This window comes from Mesocricetus auratus, unplaced genomic scaffold (assembly GCF_017639785.1).
Source record: "Mesocricetus auratus isolate SY011 unplaced genomic scaffold, BCM_Maur_2.0 Super-Scaffold_100676, whole genome shotgun sequence".
Lineage (NCBI taxonomy): Eukaryota > Metazoa > Chordata > Mammalia > Rodentia > Cricetidae > Mesocricetus > Mesocricetus auratus.
This window is the reverse complement of record NW_024429266.1, coordinates 122,033,122-122,052,291: the sequence shown is the minus strand read 5'-3', so window position 1 is coordinate 122,052,291 and position 19,170 is coordinate 122,033,122. Positions and strand designations below refer to the sequence as shown.

At 40.6% G+C, this 19,170-nt stretch overlaps 1 protein-coding gene across 1 annotated transcript in view; it reads left to right on the top strand.

Moving 5' to 3' along the window:
• The window catches only part of Fam13a (family with sequence similarity 13 member A), a 90,342-nt gene that overhangs the window by 31,347 nt on the left and 39,825 nt on the right, over positions 1 to 19,170 (top strand). Inside the window, 3 exon segments of the mRNA XM_005076051.3 lie at positions 2,005 to 2,046; positions 5,218 to 5,394; positions 9,542 to 9,728. Of these exon segments, the coding sequence (XP_005076108.2) occupies positions 2,005 to 2,046; positions 5,218 to 5,394; positions 9,542 to 9,728 (406 nt within the window).

The window sequence follows — 19,170 nt, the reverse complement described above, 5'->3', positions numbered from 1 at the left end:
TTGCTTCTCCTTACCCTGAGACAAAACAAAACAAAACAAAAACCAAAGGAACATAAAAATACCAGTCTGGAGTTGGCACAGTAGCTCAGTGGAAGGGCGATGCCTAGCACGATCAGGCCATTTGTTTTATCCCCAACACCACAGAGCAAACAAACAAATGCATCCTCTACTTTAATAGATGAAGAGAACAGCACAAAGAACCAAGTATATGGAGAGGAAAGGGAATACATCTCCTCCTGGGGCCAGCAGCCAGACTGGTTGGTGGCCTGTCTTTGGAATGTTCTTTAGCATTTAGCACATCTGACTCTTTGCTTTTCTGGGTCTTTCCTAGTCATTATTCAGTCCATTCTGGCTCCCCAAACGGAGATTGTGTAACTGTATTGAGGAGCATAGGAGTTAATTATACAGTGTTGTGTTTATGGAGGGCTACCACAAAATATCCCATGGAGGACTGCCTGTTCCAGTTCAGGACAGAGACAGCAGGAGTTTCTTGTTGGCCACAGAGCCTGGGAACCACTGTGACAACAGGCACTGTGGCCAAAAGGCAAAGTCAAATGCTAAGCCTTCACCTCTACGTGCAAATATGCTCCAGTGTACGTGATAATGAGCTCAGGTTCAGATTCTGAACTCTGTGCTCATCTGTGTCTCGCCTCCAGAGCAGTGGTCAGGCTGTCTAGTCTGTTCACAGAAGACAGGAAAGACAACACACCTCCTAGGTCCACTATGAGCTAAGGGAGAGAAATACATGCAAAAAGCATTTAGCACAATATCTGAAAAACAGTGAGTATTCAGGGCTTTTTAACATACTTATATTTATTTGTTCTTAGTTTTCTTTTGCACAGTGAAATGGTTTGGGGTTTTTCCTATCTTTGGGCATAAGTTAGAACTACACCTCAATTGATGAAAACTATCTGGAGATTAATATAACTATTGGCTCCCTCTGGGATGAGGATTTCCACACCTAACGTGGTGGTGGTGGTGGTGGTGGTGGTGGTGGTGGTGGTGGTGGTGGTGGTGGTGGTGGTGGTGGTGAGGGATAGACTCCTCCAAGTGGCAGGTCCTGGCATGAAGGCTCTGAATGTATCATGAATGTGTTGAAATGACACAAGATGAATTAGCATTTAGGTTGGTTGAAACACACCAATGGTAATGATCTCTAGTCACTTTCATCTTCTTCCTGTGTACTCTGCCAAGTAGGAAGAGAAAAGGGAGAGGCCATTATATAAAACCTAGTTTGTTAGACTTGACAATCTGATCAATGTTTGACTTTCTTTTTAGGAATAGAAACTTAAATCTTGACTAAGCCCGAGGTTGGGGGTGGAGGGCTTCGAGAAGTACTGACAAACACTTTTAGGCAGGCGAAGATGAACCCTCACCTGACTTTGTGAGCATGGAGTTCCCCCAGGCAGGAGGGGACTCTGATGGGTGATGTGGAATAATTGTTTTCATTATTCCAAAAGGCTTTTTAGAAAATAGAAGAAGTTCATAAAAGTTCAGCCAAATGTGCTAAATCATTTGGTACAGTGAAGTATCACAGAGCTTGACAGTTTCCATCCTGAAGAGTATAGGGAGGAAAATGTGCCTGTGGGAAAGACAAGTTGGAAACGGTTATGTAGGAATCAATGCCAGCTCCTTGTTCTCTGTCCCCTCTGACCTCCATGAGTTCTGAGCAGTTTTAGAAACGTGCCTATGTTTGCAGGCCTGGGACAGCAGGTGACAGGCAGTCAGCAGCCATCGTATTAGGGCCACAAAGGAGAAGGCCACAAGTCCTGACTGCAGCATCGGGCTTAGAACTACCAGGTGGTTTCTGGGGCCAGTGTTGGAAGAAGTAAACAGGCCACCTCTGTGTTACACAGTGGAAGAGTGCCCTGCCCTGGCTGGTGACCATCAAGGCTCCCTTGGGACCTGGCTGACTCTGCCGTCCTGGCATCCCTTCAGATGTTAGTTCATCATCTCTGACCATTTAGCCGAACTGAATTCCTTTCTCTCTGCTTCTTTTCACAGCGCTCATGTGTCCCCAGTCAGCAATGTTTCAACAACTGGAGAGTAAGTTATTTGTTTTCACATTTTATAGCTCTTTATGTCTTTTCCCATTTTTTTTTGCTTTTTAAAAATTGTTTTTTTAATCTTTTTTATGTAAGTTAGCTTCACATGTCAATCCCAGCTCCCTCTCCCTCCCCTCCTTCCCCACCCCTTACCAGGACCCTCAGCCCCCCACCCAATCCCCACTCCTAAAGCAATTCTAATGTATAGAATTGCAAGATTATAGAAAGTCTTTCTCTGTCCTACCAGCCAACTCCCAAATCACTACATGGAGATCACATAATTATGAAAGCTTGTTTGTAACTAGCCCTTATAACTTAAATTAACCCATATCTTTTCATCTACGTTCTTTTATGTGGCTCGGCTACCTTTACTCTGTACTGCCCATGCTGCTTCCTCTATGTCTCTTCATGTCTCCCCCTTCCTCCCAGCGTCCTGTCTACCTAGAAATACCTCATAGCTATTGGAAGTTCAGCTTTTTATTAAACCAATGAGAGTGATACATCTTCATGGTGTACAAAAAGATTATTGCACAACAAAAGATTAAGATAGGAAACGAGCAGTGATTTTTTTAAAGCTGTTTGTGTCCAGAAAGTACCCTCCCCCATTTGAAGTTACTAACTAGGTTCTTTGTTATTTTCACTATGCATACTAGGTGCGCGTTAAGTTTTACTATGTAGCCCAGGCTGGCCTTTAACTCACAGTGCTAGTGTCCCATATGTGTGTGCTACTATGCCTGGCACTATTAAGCTTTTTTAAGGTTTATTTCAATAGAAACAATGTCAGGTTCAGTTAGTGTTTGCAAAGCGGTCTCTGTTCCCTGGAGGCATCTTGTCATGGAGAATGTAAGTAAAGCTAAAGCATTAGCCGTGACTTTTCCTCCCACTGTATTCATTTTCCTGAGATTACAGTTATTGAGTATGTAACGGGCCAGCACAGTGTTAAGTGTGTCACAGGGAATGAACCTGGCCCTGCCTTTGAGGATTTTTGCAGTCCTTTTATTTTCGTTGTTATAGGGATGTTAAAAAAAGATAGTAAAGTTGTGGTGGCCCCAGATCCTTTCTCTGCACAGCAGCGGCGGTGCTGGGGGTATTATGTCTGGCACATTCTTTCTCCCTCAGAGGCTTCCAGGGACTCGCAGGCTAAGCACAGCTCTGCTTTTTGCCCTGCCCCAGGCTGGCCTTTCTGCACTTGCTCTCCTCTCTGTCCTCTTCGCTCTTGGTCACTTGACTTTCTGTTGCTGAGATATCCCAAGCTGATTCCTGTAACAGACCCTCACCTTGACTGTGCCCTGCCCAGGAGTCCCTTCCTGACCCCACAATCAGACAGCACACTGCCGCACTGTTCCCTCTGCCCTGCCCTGTAGAAATGCAAGTTGTGTTAACATAGAATCTTTTCTGTCAAGTTCATGGTTATCTCCCCAGTGCCAGGAAACATGTTAGGAATATTAATACACTACCTAGACAGTCTTCACTTCACTAGATAAATGGTCTCTGGCTCAAAGGCCTTTTGGTCAAGCCCTACCTCATCTCTCTCTCTCTGTCTCTCTCTCTATCTCTCTCTGTCTCTCTCTGTGTGTCTCTCTCTATCTCTCTCTGTCTCTCTCTCTGTCTCTTTCTCTCTCTGTCTCTGTGTGTGTGTGTCTCTCTCTGTCTCTCTCTCTGTCTCTCTGTCTCTTTTCTGGGACATGTGAAGTCTATTCATAACATCTTCGACAGGCACTAATCTATGTTGAAGGTGTGGTATGGAGGAAAGAAAGAGAAAGGAAGAAGTGCTAACTGGACAGAACTGGAACCTCAAAAGATGGACTTGGATTCTCCCCATTGTTTGAGGAAGCAGACTAGGGCAGAACTAACTTTCTTAGGCTCTGTCAGCTTTAAATATCCCAGACTTGAAGCAAGATGGACATGTTCTAACCCTTGTTGTACCTGATAATCTCTCCCTGTACAATTGGTAACAATGTAAATTGCTCTGTATGTGATGCTGATTTATTCATGTTCTCTGCACCAGCGAGTCACTCAGGGCACAGAATGCGAAAGTTGGAGTGACCCCCTCACTTAGACTATTCGTGTTCCTTGTCTTAAAGTAATTTTGATAACATTTTAATAAAGTTGAAGATCTTAAAGGCTGTTGGGTGAAACTGAGGCTAGTGGTTTCATAAGATTGCAAGTTTGAGACTTGCCTGGGCTGCAGAGTAAGATTCTGTCTCAAAACAACACAAGCAAAAACCATTTTGTTTAAAGAGAGGTACTTTTCAGTCTAGGTATTAAAAAAAAAACTAAATCTTTTAAATGGGAAAAAACAAACGAGCTTTGAGAAGCGTAAGTCAAGAATTTCCCGTATCAGCCTATTCAGAATTTAAACGAGATGGCAATTGGTTATTAGATACACTGGAAGATTCTGACACTCTAAAATGACTGTGTTTGTGAGAGTAGGAACACAGCAGTGTCAATGGGCAAAACAACGGTGTTTGTATCTCGCGGTGCACTGTTTTGGCCCTTCATGCTTAACCTTTTTCCCCCTCGGGTTTAATAAAGTAAATCTATCCTTCCTATATGAATAGCATATTTTGGGATGTGTTTGTGTGAACCCAGTTTCAATTTTATAAATCACCGTTTGATTAGAAATGTGAAGTGTTATGCTATGCTTTTGGGTTGTAATTGTCTAGTGAGCTGTAATTCCCCTCCCCCAAACAGTATTACTCTCTATATAACTTTATCTTAATGAGATTCTAGATGTATAGTAGATATTCTAAAATACTTGTGCCTGTTTACTTGTAAGTCAGACTGTCATCTTCTGCAGAACTGGTATGAAATCAGGAGGAATCATGCTTTGTAAAGATACTCAATTGTTGCTCTATAGTGTCAACTTTTCTAATTCTACCTTACCTTAAATGGGCCCTATTTCCCAGCTGCCTCACAATTGTTGCTAGATATGCTTTGAACATTTCAGTCATTACAGACTCACAAAATGAGACAAACAAGCTGGTGTGATTTAACTCAATTTTTAAATGCAATATATGAGTATTTTAGATGAACGTACCATTCTGTCTTTGCTCATGAAGTACTAAAGGCCTTCAGTGAGAAACAGAGATACTTCTGAAATATGGGCGTATTCTAAAGGAAATCATTGGTAACCTCAATGGCTTCACTAACTTGGTCTGTTTTTAACTAGACTCTTAGAAAGAACCATCAGGTCAGCAGTAGAAGAACATCTTTTTGATGCCAACAGCTCTGGAGATCCAAGTTCAGAAGATTCAGAAACTGGACCATCATCAGCATCTTCCACACCCACCAGGCATCGGGGGCATCAATTTAAAAAGCAGGAGGATGTTTGGCATGGTCAAGACAAGTAAGCTGTCATCAGCTCTTACTGCTTGAGTCTTCTCTTTCTGTTTTTAAGTCAGTCACTTAATGTTGCAGACACACCTGCCCCTCTCATTTCAGTATCTAGATTAAAACTTTACAAGTTTTCACTACAGCCATTCTAAATTGTGACTTAGCATCTCTGTTTCATCTAGACATCTGGTATTTTGTGGGAAACCATGTCTTGATTTATATATTTCATAACTTCCTATTAAATAACTTGTTAGAGAAATCTTTGCCAGAGGCTTTTTCTTCCATACAAGTTAACATGAAGCTGATTTATTAAGTCAACATGAAGTATATTTATTAAGTCAACATGAAGTTAGCTTCTTAGTCAACAGAGTTCCCTTTATTAAATACTGGAGCATCCCTGTAATAACTCTAACATTTGCTTATATTTTGGTACTTTTTTTAAAAGTTGAGCTTTTTAATCAAAAGAAGAAAAGCTTAAGTTCTATGTTAGTGTATTACTTAATTTTAATATTGGCAGCATAAATTTTAAATGTCATGTATTACAAAGAGCTTATTCTCCATTAGTGGCTTTAATAAAGTGAGGATACAAGTCACCATTCATATTAATAATCACAAGGCAGCTTCCCAATGAAAATTATTAGTTATTGTTAACTGACTATATTTATGTTTTCCTGGAATGTTCCAAGTTTGTTTCCATTTACTATGTGGTTAATATTTTGACCTCATTATTAAGCATTGAAGAATAAATTTGACCCTAGTTCCATAGCCCCTGACTCATAATCTAAGAAAAGTCTTTATGAAAAAAAAGAAAAACCTCTCTTTTGCTGAAAGAAAATCACAGAAGATAAGTTATGTAAGTCCCTTGATATAGACCATGGAAGTGTTCAGGAGCTATGTAAACAGGTAAATTCACACAGACAGCAGCATGAATGATCTAACCCACTGACTTTACAAGGAAAGGATTCATTAGTTTAAGAATTATGTTAGAATTTCAGCCCAAACTGGATTTGTAACTGTAAGATTTCATAACTAAAACTCATTTGGAGGATTATTGCATCTAGATTTAATCATTACCATGCACTAATTTTGTATAAAAGCTGTGCATCCATAGCAAATTTAATATTCAAAACAAACTTTATTTTAAAACACAGTTTTACGTGGGAAATGATGCCGCGCACCTTTAACACCAGCACTTGGGAGGTAGAGGCTAGAGGATCAGGAATTTTCAAAACCAATCTTGGCTATGCAGAGATTTTTTAAGGCTAGTCTGGACTATATAAAACCCTGCCTCAAAAATAAATAAATAATGACACAGAGGGTTTTTTTAAGAATTGTGTTAGAACTTGTAGACAGAAGTTTCTGTCCCACCCAATTCTACAGCCCTTTAGTCCCTAATAAACATACAGAGGCTTATATTAATTATAAACAGTTTGGCTGATAGCTCAGGCTTCTTATTGGCTAGCTCTCTCTTAATTATTAACACGTTTCTATTGATCCATGTATCTCCACATGGTCTCGACTTACCAGAGAATGCCCTGGTTTCCTATCTTACCAGTAGCTTCACGGCATCTCACTGGTGACTCACTCTCTCCATTCCTCTTCTCAGACTTCTAGTCTGGTAGCCCTGCCTAAATGTCCTTCCTGTCCGTTGGATGAAACAGCTTTATTCATCAGCTAATAAGGAAAACATATATTCACAGCATACACAAGGACACCCCCCCATCAGAACTAGTAGTAATGTTTCCTTAGAAAACAGAAAAAAACCCAGTAGCAGTAATGTTCACATTTGAAATCAGCCACTGATGGATTTATATAAAATATTCAGCAGTGTGATTCATTTGTGCTTTGATCTGTTTTAGTATGCCACAAGTACGGTGTATCCATTAGCATAGTTAATACCCTCAATGTCTTTAAAGTTTCATGACAGCCTGCTTTCCACCCTCTCTCTTTGGACAGTGGATGAATTTGTGGAGAGGGATGTGGTGGCATAGCAAGAAGATACTAGCGGTAGCAATGATGGTGGCAGGTAGCAGGCTGGGGTGGTAAGGTCAACAATGAGTAGCAGCCAGATGGGACCAAGAAATGTTAACCACAAGCTGACATTTCCCTCTGCGAGAGCTTGGCGGAGTTAGTTTCTCAAGTCCATAGATATTTCTTGTGTGTGTTATCTTGACGGTTTTCAATTAGCAACATCAGGAGAACCAGCAAAAAACGTGGAATGGTGGACTTTGATCAGTTGTAGACTGACTGATCAGTTGTGGACTACCCATGGGACTCTAACCTTAATTTTTCACCTTTGTCATCCCCATCACTGTGCATTCTAGCCCCTATGTTGATCTGGCCACAACTGAGAAAAAGAGTCTTGGGACACAAATATTTATGTTTTTCTAGGGTACCCTATGGAAGTTACCACAACACTCTTGGGCACCTGGTCCCTTCCTTTTTCTCTTTGCTTGCATTATCTAACTAATTGAAAGGCATCTACCTATCTCACCTGATATGCTGAGTCCACAGTCTACAACTTCCAGCACACACCCAGGAACAAGGTCATTATCTCACATGCTCCCAGAGCTGTGATTTTTACCTGACTCAACTTTTACTGAATTCTGTAGTCTCTGATGGCCACCTTAGTTCCTGACGGGCTCTCCTGACCCTCTCAGTCACACACCTGTGCTGTCCCTGCCAGCTGTGTCTTTTCCCAGATTCACGTTTTTTGCTTTGCATAATTTCCAGCTGCACCTATACTCCAATCTCAGAACTTTCTTTTGCCTTCCTCCTTCTTGTAATGACTTCAGAATGTTTGGTCCTCTCAGATAACCCCAGTGGAGCCATAATTATTTTATTGATTGTTAGAACACTGAGGCTAGTCATTATAGCATGTAGGGAGTGTATTGTTCCTACGGTTTAATTATAACTGATTAAATAAGTTTAGCTAAGATTTTCATCAGGTTTTACTTTTTCAAAAAGGCACAATTAATCTAAACCTCTTAATACTGTACCCAAAACTGTGAGCCTCATGGAATAGGTGCCAAGTGTTTTAGGGAAATCCATTTGTTTTATTATGTTACCTTGTGTCTCATTACTTACAGCTGTGACAGTTAAACAGTCCCCAGCCAGTGATAGTCTGGTTGTAAGAAGAGTCTTATTGAGGCCATTGTAACTTTTTATATAAGTATCACTGAAGGGAGACAAAGACTATGAATCATTCACTTTGGTGTAAATGATTTGTTGTCAAATTTACAGGGAAATAAAACAGTCAAACTCAAGTAATTGTTTGCTATCATTAAGCATAAATGTTCAAGGAATATATTTAGTATATAAAAAGTTTCAATCTAATTTGTTTGTTTAAAGCATCTGCTGGTTTCCAGGTAAATAGAATATGCATATTTACCTCTATTTTATTATTGTTTAAAAGCGAGACACCATTTCTAAGTGAAAGCAGTTCTCTTTCTAGAAGTCCTGTCTATATTCCTACCTAGCTATTGGCCATTCAGCTTTTTATTTAAGCCAATCACAATGACACATCTTCACACAGTGTAAAGGAGTATTCCACAACAGTTTGTCCTTAAGGTGTTCCTCATAAATGTACATAAAGCCTCACACAATTTTAACACATATATGTATTCTACATTCCAAAATGACCAAATTACACAGCACTAAAAATATCTAATGATGATAAAACTCTGAAAATATGATAGCAGTTTTAAATGCATAAGTTTCGTTCTATTTTAATCGAAGGGTATGAATTGATTGAAGAATAAGTATTTAATGCTATCTTTCACTGGAGGGTGTGGTGAGCTGACAGTGAAGCATGGTATCTATTCTTGGTTGTCAAGTTAATTTATTTCCAGATGCAGGTTTAGGGTGAGGAAATTGCACTAACTCCACCATGCTATGAGAGTCTCAATCATTCCCACCTCACCAAGTCATAGTGCTCTGCTGGTAGTTATTTAATTCATGACATTGATTAAAATAAAACTTTGCTAAGTCATTAATTTTGTGAAGACATCTTACAGAAGTGTTTAAAATACTAATGTTTTGGAAGTACAAATGAATCAAGCCCATGATAATGATATTCCTGTGTGACATGATATAGTGACTATATTATAAAGTTTCCCCTTCACATTTTAAAATAAGATTAAGCTTTTTTTTTCATTCAGGGAACTTATCAATAAGGAGAATATTCCCTATGGCTTCAACAACTGTGATGAGTGTGTTTTGAACAGCCAGGAAGCAGAAAGATTCCCGGATGATACTTGTGATTATGTCGAGGAAAGAAGTAAACCCAAGCGTCAGAAATCCAGTTCCAGGCTTACAGAGCTCAGTGAAAATCAGGATGGGCTCCTGGTAAGTGGGGATTTTAGTAACTTCTCTCCTTTAGCGTGTAAAAAAAATCTCTCTTCCTTAATAAAAAAAGAGGGAGTTTCACAAGATTATAGGAGTTCTGAGGAAGACCTCCAACCCAGAAAGTACATGCATTTCTGTTTCTCCTTAGTACATGTAGTGATTAACACAGAGAAATACATCTTTCTGCCCAAAGAGCAAGAGATGATGCTTTGGTGTTGTTTAAACTGGCATTTAGTCTAATTTTTAAGCATTTTTACATTTTTGTAAATAAAAGTTTTCATAAAGCACATTCCCTTATTTTCCTCCATCTTATTGAATCTTGTCCATATGAACGCTTAAAATGAATGAACCCAAAGCAAGGTTGGAGAGGCAGCCATGCTGTCCTCAGAAACATTTTCCTACTTGGTATCAAACCTAAACCCTTATTAATCAAAAGCAAAAAGGAATTAATGGTCAACACAGTTATCTCAGACCAGAATTTTGAGGCATGTTATAGTTCTTTCAGTCAGTAGCAATATTAGTATGGCTATTTAATATTCATCTTCCTTTTTATTTATGCTGCAGTTTCTCTGAAAAATGAGACCCCAAATCTGCCTTGTGGTTTCTTTTTGCTGTTTTTTTTTCTTTTAGTAAAACAAAATTAACAGCAACAACACTTGAGATAAATGGGTAACAGAATTGGAGTCCCCAGTGAAGATGGAAATAGAGTGTCTGTCTGTGTAGATTCATTCGCCTCCCTTGTCTCTCAGCTGTTTTAATGCTTCGTGCTAGGGTTTCTATACATTTACTAAAATTGTAAATTGGATATTTTCCCATTGTTAATTTCTATGTGTGTTTAGAAAAAAATTCTACGTTTTCCCCTAAGTAAAACATGCGTAATACAAAGAGGAAACTTGTAAAGAAAAGCTTTTTCCTTGAGAGGAGCCTTCCCGTCAGCCTGGTTCCAGATCCGCATCAATCCCAAATAAACACACAGGAGGCTATATTGATTATGAAGCTGTTGGCCTTACTTGTTTCTTACTGGCTAGCTCTGACTTAAGTAATTACCCCATAATTGTTAATCTAAGTATTTCTCTTACCGGAGAGGTATCCGGGCTTCCTACCCCATGTTGTTACATCTTGCCCTCCTGTGTTTCTCCTTCCCAGAGTCCTCCTGGACTCCTAGTCCCACCTATCTTGATTCCCTATAGGCCAACAGTGCTTTATTGACAAATGCACAGGACTTCCCCCCAACAGAAACTTATGTCTAATAGCACTCTCAGAACAATCACTGCACATTAACTCTATGTTAACGTCAGTGAGCAGCAAGTTTTCTTAAAATATGTGTGTGTGACAGACAGACAGACAGACAGACAGACACAGAGAGACAAAGATGACATACAGACAAGGAATTTAACCCAGTCCTCACATATGTTAAGCACATGTATCACCACTGAAACATCTCTCTAGCCCCTGAAGAGTAAATAATTAAATGAAGTAAGCTCATTAAATCTTTATTTAACCCAATGATTGGCTTATCTGACAAAGAGATTTATGGTGATTAAAAGCTTGACTTTTATAGCTTGGAAAGAATATACTTCTTAGTTTGAGTCATTTTTTAAAGACATGCTTTCAACCCTTCAACTTTCCCACAGGAAACAGTATTGTAAATTTGCTACACGGTAACTATGAAGAGATGGGGAAAGAAACATTCCTCTCTCTCTCTCTCTCTCTCTCTCTCTCTCTCTCTCTCTCTCTCTCTCTCTCTCTCTCTCTCTCTCTCTCTCCCTCTCTCTCTCTCTCTCTCCCCTCTCTCTCTCTCCTTTCTTCTTTTGTGTGTGTGATGAAATAAGGTCTTTTATCAGTTTTTTTTTATTATTCTCTCATATATTACATCCCACCTGCAGTTTTCCCTCCCTCCCCTCCACCGGCCTTCCCCTTCCCCACTCTTTCTTCCTCAGAACCAGTCCCCTCCACCTCCCCTGAGAAAAGAGCAGGCAACCCAATAGGAGGAAAAGACTTTCACAAGCAGGCAAAAACCTCAGAGGTAGCCCCCTACTCCTACTGGACATCAAGCTACTCAGTTGCAATATATATGCAAAGGAACTAGGCCAGACCCCTACATGCTCCCTGATCTCTGGGAGCCCCCACAAGCACCAGTCCGTTGATTGTGTGGGCCATGTTCTTGTGATGTTCCTGACCCCTCTGGTTCCTCTGGAACCTTCCTCCTCCTCTCTCCACAGGACTCCTGACATGATCTTCCCAGTGTTTGGCTGTGGGACTCTGAGGAACATTCATTTCTTAAGATACCTGTCTGAATGTTGAAAATTTTCCATGGGAGATTCCTTGTTGCGATTGGGTTTTGGTGTGTAAAAGAATTTGCCCCTCCCCAGTCACCGGCTTCTACATTCAAGGACTGTGCATATCACATTTACACAAACGAGCTCAGTGGACTTCACTGCAATTAATAATTTAAATCCTGCCAGTAAACTTGGCAGGTAAACTTGCTTCTCTACAAAGTCATGCTATTCTCAAAGACCTTTGCCTGTTTTCCTGTTCCATGAATTTTAAAGTTTTGTTTTTCTTGTTTTTAACTATGTGTGCTTCTGAGTGTGGGTGTGTGCACACGAGTACAGAGGCATCCTGGAGATGGAGTTTCTGACAGTCGGGAGATGCCTGATGTGACTGCTAGGATTTGAACCTAGGTCCTCAGGAAGAGCAGTAAATGAGCTTTCTCTTCAGCCCCCATTTTTTAAAAAATATTTTTTGGAAACAGCGTCTCACTATCTAGTTCTGGCTGGCCTGGAATCCGCCCTGAAAACCAGGCTGGCCGGGAACTCACAGGGGTCCTCCTGATTCTGCCTCCCAGGTGCTTCCAAAATTTAAAAATCTGACATTCAAGGCAAAAGTGTGCAAAGAGCAGAGAGCACAACAGTGAGTCCTGTTTCCCCTCGGTCTTGTATGTGCGTAACTTCACTTCTCCAAGTTCAAATCCCCATCCCAATTCAAGGTTTTTACACTTGGGATTGGGGGGGGGGTATTTGTTTTTCTACAAAGTCTAAAAGAAGGAAAAGGAAGTAACTGGATCCCTTCTGTATGCCAGAAGATAGCCTAGCTCTTCAAGATGCAAAAAAATAAGGAAAATTTCTACTTTCATTAAGCTTAAAATCTAGTGGGAGGAAAAATCAAAATAATAAGTAAAGCACTAAGTGTAAAACCATGATAATCCCAGGGAAGAAAGTGGAAGGGATGGTAACAGGAATTTTGGAAGAGAGGGTGAACACGTAATCCCAGCTGGGACAAGGATCTCCCAGCAGAGTGTTTGAAACGAAGTTCAGACATGTATCTTAAGAAATGCGTGTTCCTTTCCACGTCTCTTCACACTCACCACTCCACACACTCAAGACACTGTTCCCAGTGAAAAAGCTGATGGGCTAATCTCGCCTTTTTTAAAAGGGGATTCAGACTAAAAAGTATATTCTTTCCAAGCTATAAAGCCAAGCTTCTGGTTTTTAATCACCATAATTCTCTTTGTCAGTAGTGAGAGAAGACCTCCCTGCGAATTTGACTTTGCTTATAAAACCCAAAGATAATTAAACAGGACATCTAAATGAAACTGCAGGTGCAAAGACCCCGAGCAGATGGTTTATCTGGAAAGTCCGAGGACTTGTGGAGAGCCCATTATGGTAAAAAAAAAAAAAGAAAGAAAGAAAGAAAAGAAAAGAAAAAAGATCGCAGATTGAAAGGCCATGGGAATGGGAGAGCAGATTAACTGGATTCTCAGACATCATTAGGAGGATTGACTTTACCTTGGGCAAGATGAGAAGCCAGTCGAGTGGTATTTGATCAGGGATGTAGATTACTTAAATTTGGTGTTACTTCTAAATAGAACGTGAACACACATGATCAAGGGCAGAAGCCTGAAAAGCAGTGAGATGCTTTGGCCATAATCCTGGTCTGTGCTAACGACTTGAACTGTGAGGATACTAGAGGCAGCACACCAGCCCTGCAGGAGATTGGCGCTGCCAATTTATGAGGAGAAGACAGAAGCTTGAAGAATGATGCCCTAAGTTGCCTTCGGGGTGTCTTAAGATTGATACATATGGAAAAGGAGCTGTCAGAAAGGCAATTGGTTTTCTGGACCTGGAGTTCAGGCAAAGCTCCTGGGCTAGAGACACATGTGATGGCCATCAGAGTCAGAGACTCTTAAAGACAGCACATTGAAAAAGATAACCAGGGGGAAGTCTGGGTAAGAAAGTGACCCGGATAATAGACATCAAGGCACACTAATACTTAGAGAATGGGAAAATAAGCCCATAAAAGAGGCTTAATAACCAACAGCCAGGAAATAGAGGGAAAATGAGGCCCATTTGGTGTCTGAGGAACCAGGTACCTGAGCATCTTAAGAAGAAGGGGTCAGAGGTGAGGCCAGGAACGGACTGGGTCTGACCATTGGAATTCACAAGGTGAAGTCACTGTTTCTCGTAAGAAGAGAAATACTGGCAGAGCAGAACCCATTCCCAAGAGTAAACCGGAAGAGAGCAACTGCGGGTGGTAAGCACTGTAGAGGCTTGCCTGACCCGGATAGACCAAAGAGGAGAACTGTGTGCAGAGCTCACCAGGCCCTCTCAAGCTTGGTGTCTACATAGCAGGACTCCCGGTCTTTTTCCTTGGTTTCTCTGGGATGTGATGACATGGAGATCATTAGGGTCTAGGGATCAGGTCACTAAGACACAGAAAGTAGAGGCAGTGAGCTGCCAGTCAGTTATAGGTTGCTCTGATTCGGCTCCATATCGTCCCCTGGTGACCATTTCCCTCCCTCTTTGGCTGTAGCTCTATGTGTACCCTTACTTTCTTTCAGGAGAAAAAATAACCCTTTATTTAAAGAGCTGAGACAGTGGGCTGTGTTTTAACTATTCCCTTATTCTAATCTAAAAGAAATCTTAAGTCTAAGGCCACTTAACTTTTTTACCTGAATCAATGACAAGTGATTTCTTATGTTTGTGTTCTAATTCTGATGTTAGCTGATAGGGCAAAAAACAAAACAACAATATCAGAACCTCCTTTGGAAAGTCAGTTTGCTAAACAACCTCCCCGCCCTGCACACACACACACACACACACACACACACACACACACAATCTCTTACACACACAGTTTTCATAAACTCATCTCTATAGGCCTAGAAAAATAGTCTCTTTATCCCCCCAAAATGTTCTCTCTAGAACACAGTCTAACAGTTTGACTAGAAAGTCATCACTGACTCATGCTTCTTCCTTCTAAACATAGGAGGAAAACTTGTATGTTAATACTCTAATTATAAATCTATCCATAGTCATGGAAAATTAGAAGCAACTTTATTGTTTAGAAATATATGATAAAGAAATAAGTAATATCTGCATGTGGAATCAGTAAGATACAATGTAAGTATTAGAAATTATGGTCACAAAGACCAATAAAACAGAAATTGTTGATACTTTATTTGAAGTGCTTTATAATTTTAATCCTTCCAGTAGATAGGAGAGTATTACTGTCTTCATTCTAAACACAAAGGCATGAATTATAGGTGCTTGAATACCTAAATCATAAGTGAGGGAGCAGCAGTTCCAGTATGGGGTCCCTCATTAAAAGTAAACTGTGGAGTAGTGTGTGTGTGTGTGTGTGTGTGTTAAGAATTCATTCCTAGGAAAAAGACTGAAAGAGAATGTTTACCTAAAAGTAGTTGCATAATATTATGGTATTCCTAGAAATAATTATTTCTTTTCTTTCTTTTCTCAATACATCCTATTAGAATATATAATTCTATAGTAAACACTTCGTTGAAAGAATTACAAGCAAACTCTACTAGATCTCACCTTTGTGAACAGCTGCCACCTAATGTCTGGAATCTCAGTTGAGTCTCAAAAGAGGAGAGTGGGTCTTGCTGTTAGTTACATCTTAATTTCAGTCTTAGCTTCATCGTTTTATTGCAAGGCAAGTGAGAAGGGTAGTAAGGCTCAGTGCTAAAGCACTTGGCTGTCACACGAAAGGCTGAAGGTTCAGTCCCCAGCTCTGCTAAAACAAGTTGCCATGAGTGGGCAGGTATGTTAGGAAGCTTTAGTTACTATTTATGTAAAATAAGGAGATTATTATATCTTCTGGCTTTTTGTGAACTAAATGCAAATACATGTGCTAAAGTATAACTAAAAGGGGACACAATGATGATTTTAGCTTCAAATTGCCCCTATACTCACATGCCTCACATCTGTTTAAATTCAGATACTTCAACCATCTATGCTTTTTGCCGTAGTCCTTTACCTACCCAACCCTGTAGCCAAATTTTGCCCACACTTTTCTGCAGAAAAGTTTTCTATGCTATGAACTAACCCTTTAAGACCTTTCTGCCATGGTCTGCTGCGCCCTGTGTTTGACCCATGGTCTTTTTGTCTCTTGGTCATTTTGCAACACCCATCTCTCTGTGTCCTCTTCTCAGAGTGACTGTTTACTCCTCTGCTGGAGACTCACTGGCTCACCTTCCTAAGCCATGCTTGGATGTAAGTGTGACCCAAATCTTGACACCTCTCTGTCAGAGCCTTTCCTATGATCTTCTCAGGTCTCTAGAGATGCTTTCCAAATCAGGTTTGCCTCACATAGCACCTGAAGTCAACAAGGTAAAACCAACCCTCCTCCTTCTCTGTGATCTCTTTCACCTTGGCTGTCCCTCTTATGCAGCCACATCCCCTTAGTTGTTCTAAGCCCTTCCCTTTTCCTTATCTTCAGCCCTGCCTCCAACTTTCTAATTGCCAAATGCAGTGTTCTGTATTCAAAATAGCTTGATTCCTGGATCAGCAATATGATTTTGCTGCCACGCCTGACTATCTTAGTTCAATTCCAGGGACCTACATGATGGAAGTGAAGAACTGACTCCAGCAAGTTGCCCTTTGGCCTTCACATATAGATCTTGGCAAGCTTATGCCTCATGCCACACACACTCATGCACATTAAAGTAAAAGGTCATTTGGAAACAAACTGTTTTGAATCCTTTCCCCTTTGTCTTGCCATTGCATGGCTGATACCTTTTTCTAATTAGTTTGGAGTCAAAACAGTCAGCTAACATGTCTGCACACCTCCACTCTGCCCCCACTAGACCATCCCATTGACTGCTGCAAAACAAAATCACCCACCCAATGCAGACAGTGCTTTCAAACTTGATCTTGAGTGGAGCATAATACAGCAAGAGATCCTGTCCAAGTTTTCTATGCAGTGCCACATGTGAACATGTCTGCCACGGTGAAACACTGACATAGTCACACAGCCTCCAAGAAGCACTACTGTGGGTACTGAGGACATAAATGGTGGCCAGGACAGGCACACACATTCTGCCTACTGAGGTTCGTGTTCTCAGAGGATGAGATGGGTGACAGGTACATAAATACATTCAGATGCAAAACTTACCAACTATGCAAAGCAATAAATTAGGACAAAGAGAAGAAACAGTGGGAGGCTAAAGACTGATACTGAAGAGAGGGTCAGCAGGACAGGACTCATTGCAAATGACACTGATGCAGGGACCTACGAGGGGAGGGAATAAGCCCTTGGCATCCCTAGAACAGTCATATCCAGGCATAGGAGCAGCAGCCTTCTCTTATGGATGATGCAGATAAGCATCTGTGGTTGGGTCTGGATTGAGAAGGGAGTGTGATAGATGATGATATCAGATATGTAGGAGGAGCCCCCATCACTTGAGGCTTTATGAGCAACTTTAAGACTTTATTTTGAATATGAGAGGCCATCAGAGGAAGTCCTTTTTCATCATACCTTAGGGAAGGACCAGTCTTTTAAAAAGAGCTTAGCATGTCATGTGATCCCTGTAGGTAAATCACTTTCAGAGGTGTTGCCACTGTGATTTTCCATAAAAGGAATAAGATTCAGGAAGAGACACAGCTGGCAATTGATGGAGACAGAATTTAAAGCCAAAGATCCTAACCCACACCATCATCCTAACCATACATTGTACTGTCTCCCTTTGTTTCAACTCCTTGATGGAATCAAGAATATCAACTCAGAATTCTAGACAAGTAGGCCAAACCATGGCAAATAATTCATTTACCTTATTTACCTTATTTTCTACTGTTTATTTTACAGAGATCTTTTGGTAAGCTGATGAGGTTATTGTGAACCTTAGTTAGATTTCTTTCCTAAAGGGATTTTTGGCACAGTAAGTTAAAAAATGTAGATGAATAAATGCTGTTTAATTTGTTGCCTTTTGTTTATTTTCATGACACAAGTAATTGTGCATCTTTGATGTAGAAATTTTTAGTTCAAAAGAATTTAGGTCAAAATTTCAAGACTGAGTCTACTGAACTTACAAATAAGCAAGTAAAAGCACACTCAGTCTTTGTTTTAGGATGACCTATTCTGTGCTCAGTTTCCTGAATTATTTTTTAGAAGGCTTTAACCATAGCTAAGTATGGTGGCACAGGCCTGTAATGCCTATAATCCCAGTACCTGGGATGCTGATGCAGGAAAATCTTGACACTGTCTAGGAGAGGGGATGCAGCGGTGAGGGAAAGCATTGGCCACATTCACAGCGGCAGGGAAATCCTTACAAACATGCCTTGTGATACACATTAAACTCTCTGAGTCAGACTGAAGTATCTGCTATGCTAAATACGGTTCCTACTTACAGTCTGTCCTCCTAATTATTATGAAGGTTAATGTCAGATACTATAGGAAAGGTAGGTTCTTAACCCCACTCCATTTTGTGGATGTTTTCAACTTGGATACAATTATGAATATAACCTTTAAGTCTAAACAAACAAATGCCTTGATACAGCTAGCTTCCGACTAGAAATTATTTTAAGTCCCTCTCTGCCCAGTGTTGTCATTGAAAACTAGAGTCAAAACCTTAAACACTGGAGGACAAAATGACTTTGTCTTCAAAAGCTGTACGTGCTGACAGAGCTTTTTGGAGGACAAGGGCAGAAAACTTCCTTTGAATAAACGTGTCACCCTGAAGGTCATGGTAGCACTGCCAGTCAAAACAAGTCTATGAGTTCAACCTTGAGTTCAAGAAAGGAGATTGTGACATGGGCTCATTAGTAAAGGATAAGTGGCAGGTTTAAATTCCTTTTTATCACTTTTGTACATTTCATGTTTTAGTGCTTAAAATACACAGCCTACGGCCAACAGGATGGATCAACAGGTATGGATGGCCTGGCAACTTGTGTTTGGCCCCTGGATCCCAAAAGATGACAGGAGAAAAGTAGCCCTATAGAGTTATCCTCTGAATCATACGTGGGTGCACTATGCAGGCATGCACACATACACAATGAACTACCAATATCATAAAGAGGCACCATGAAGAGCTCACCAGCTCTTCCCATAGGCACCCTTTCCTTCCAGTCATGAAGCAGCCATGTGCCCAGTAATGGCACATATCCTGCCTCCCCTGATGATGTAAGAAGTGATATATGTGCCTTCC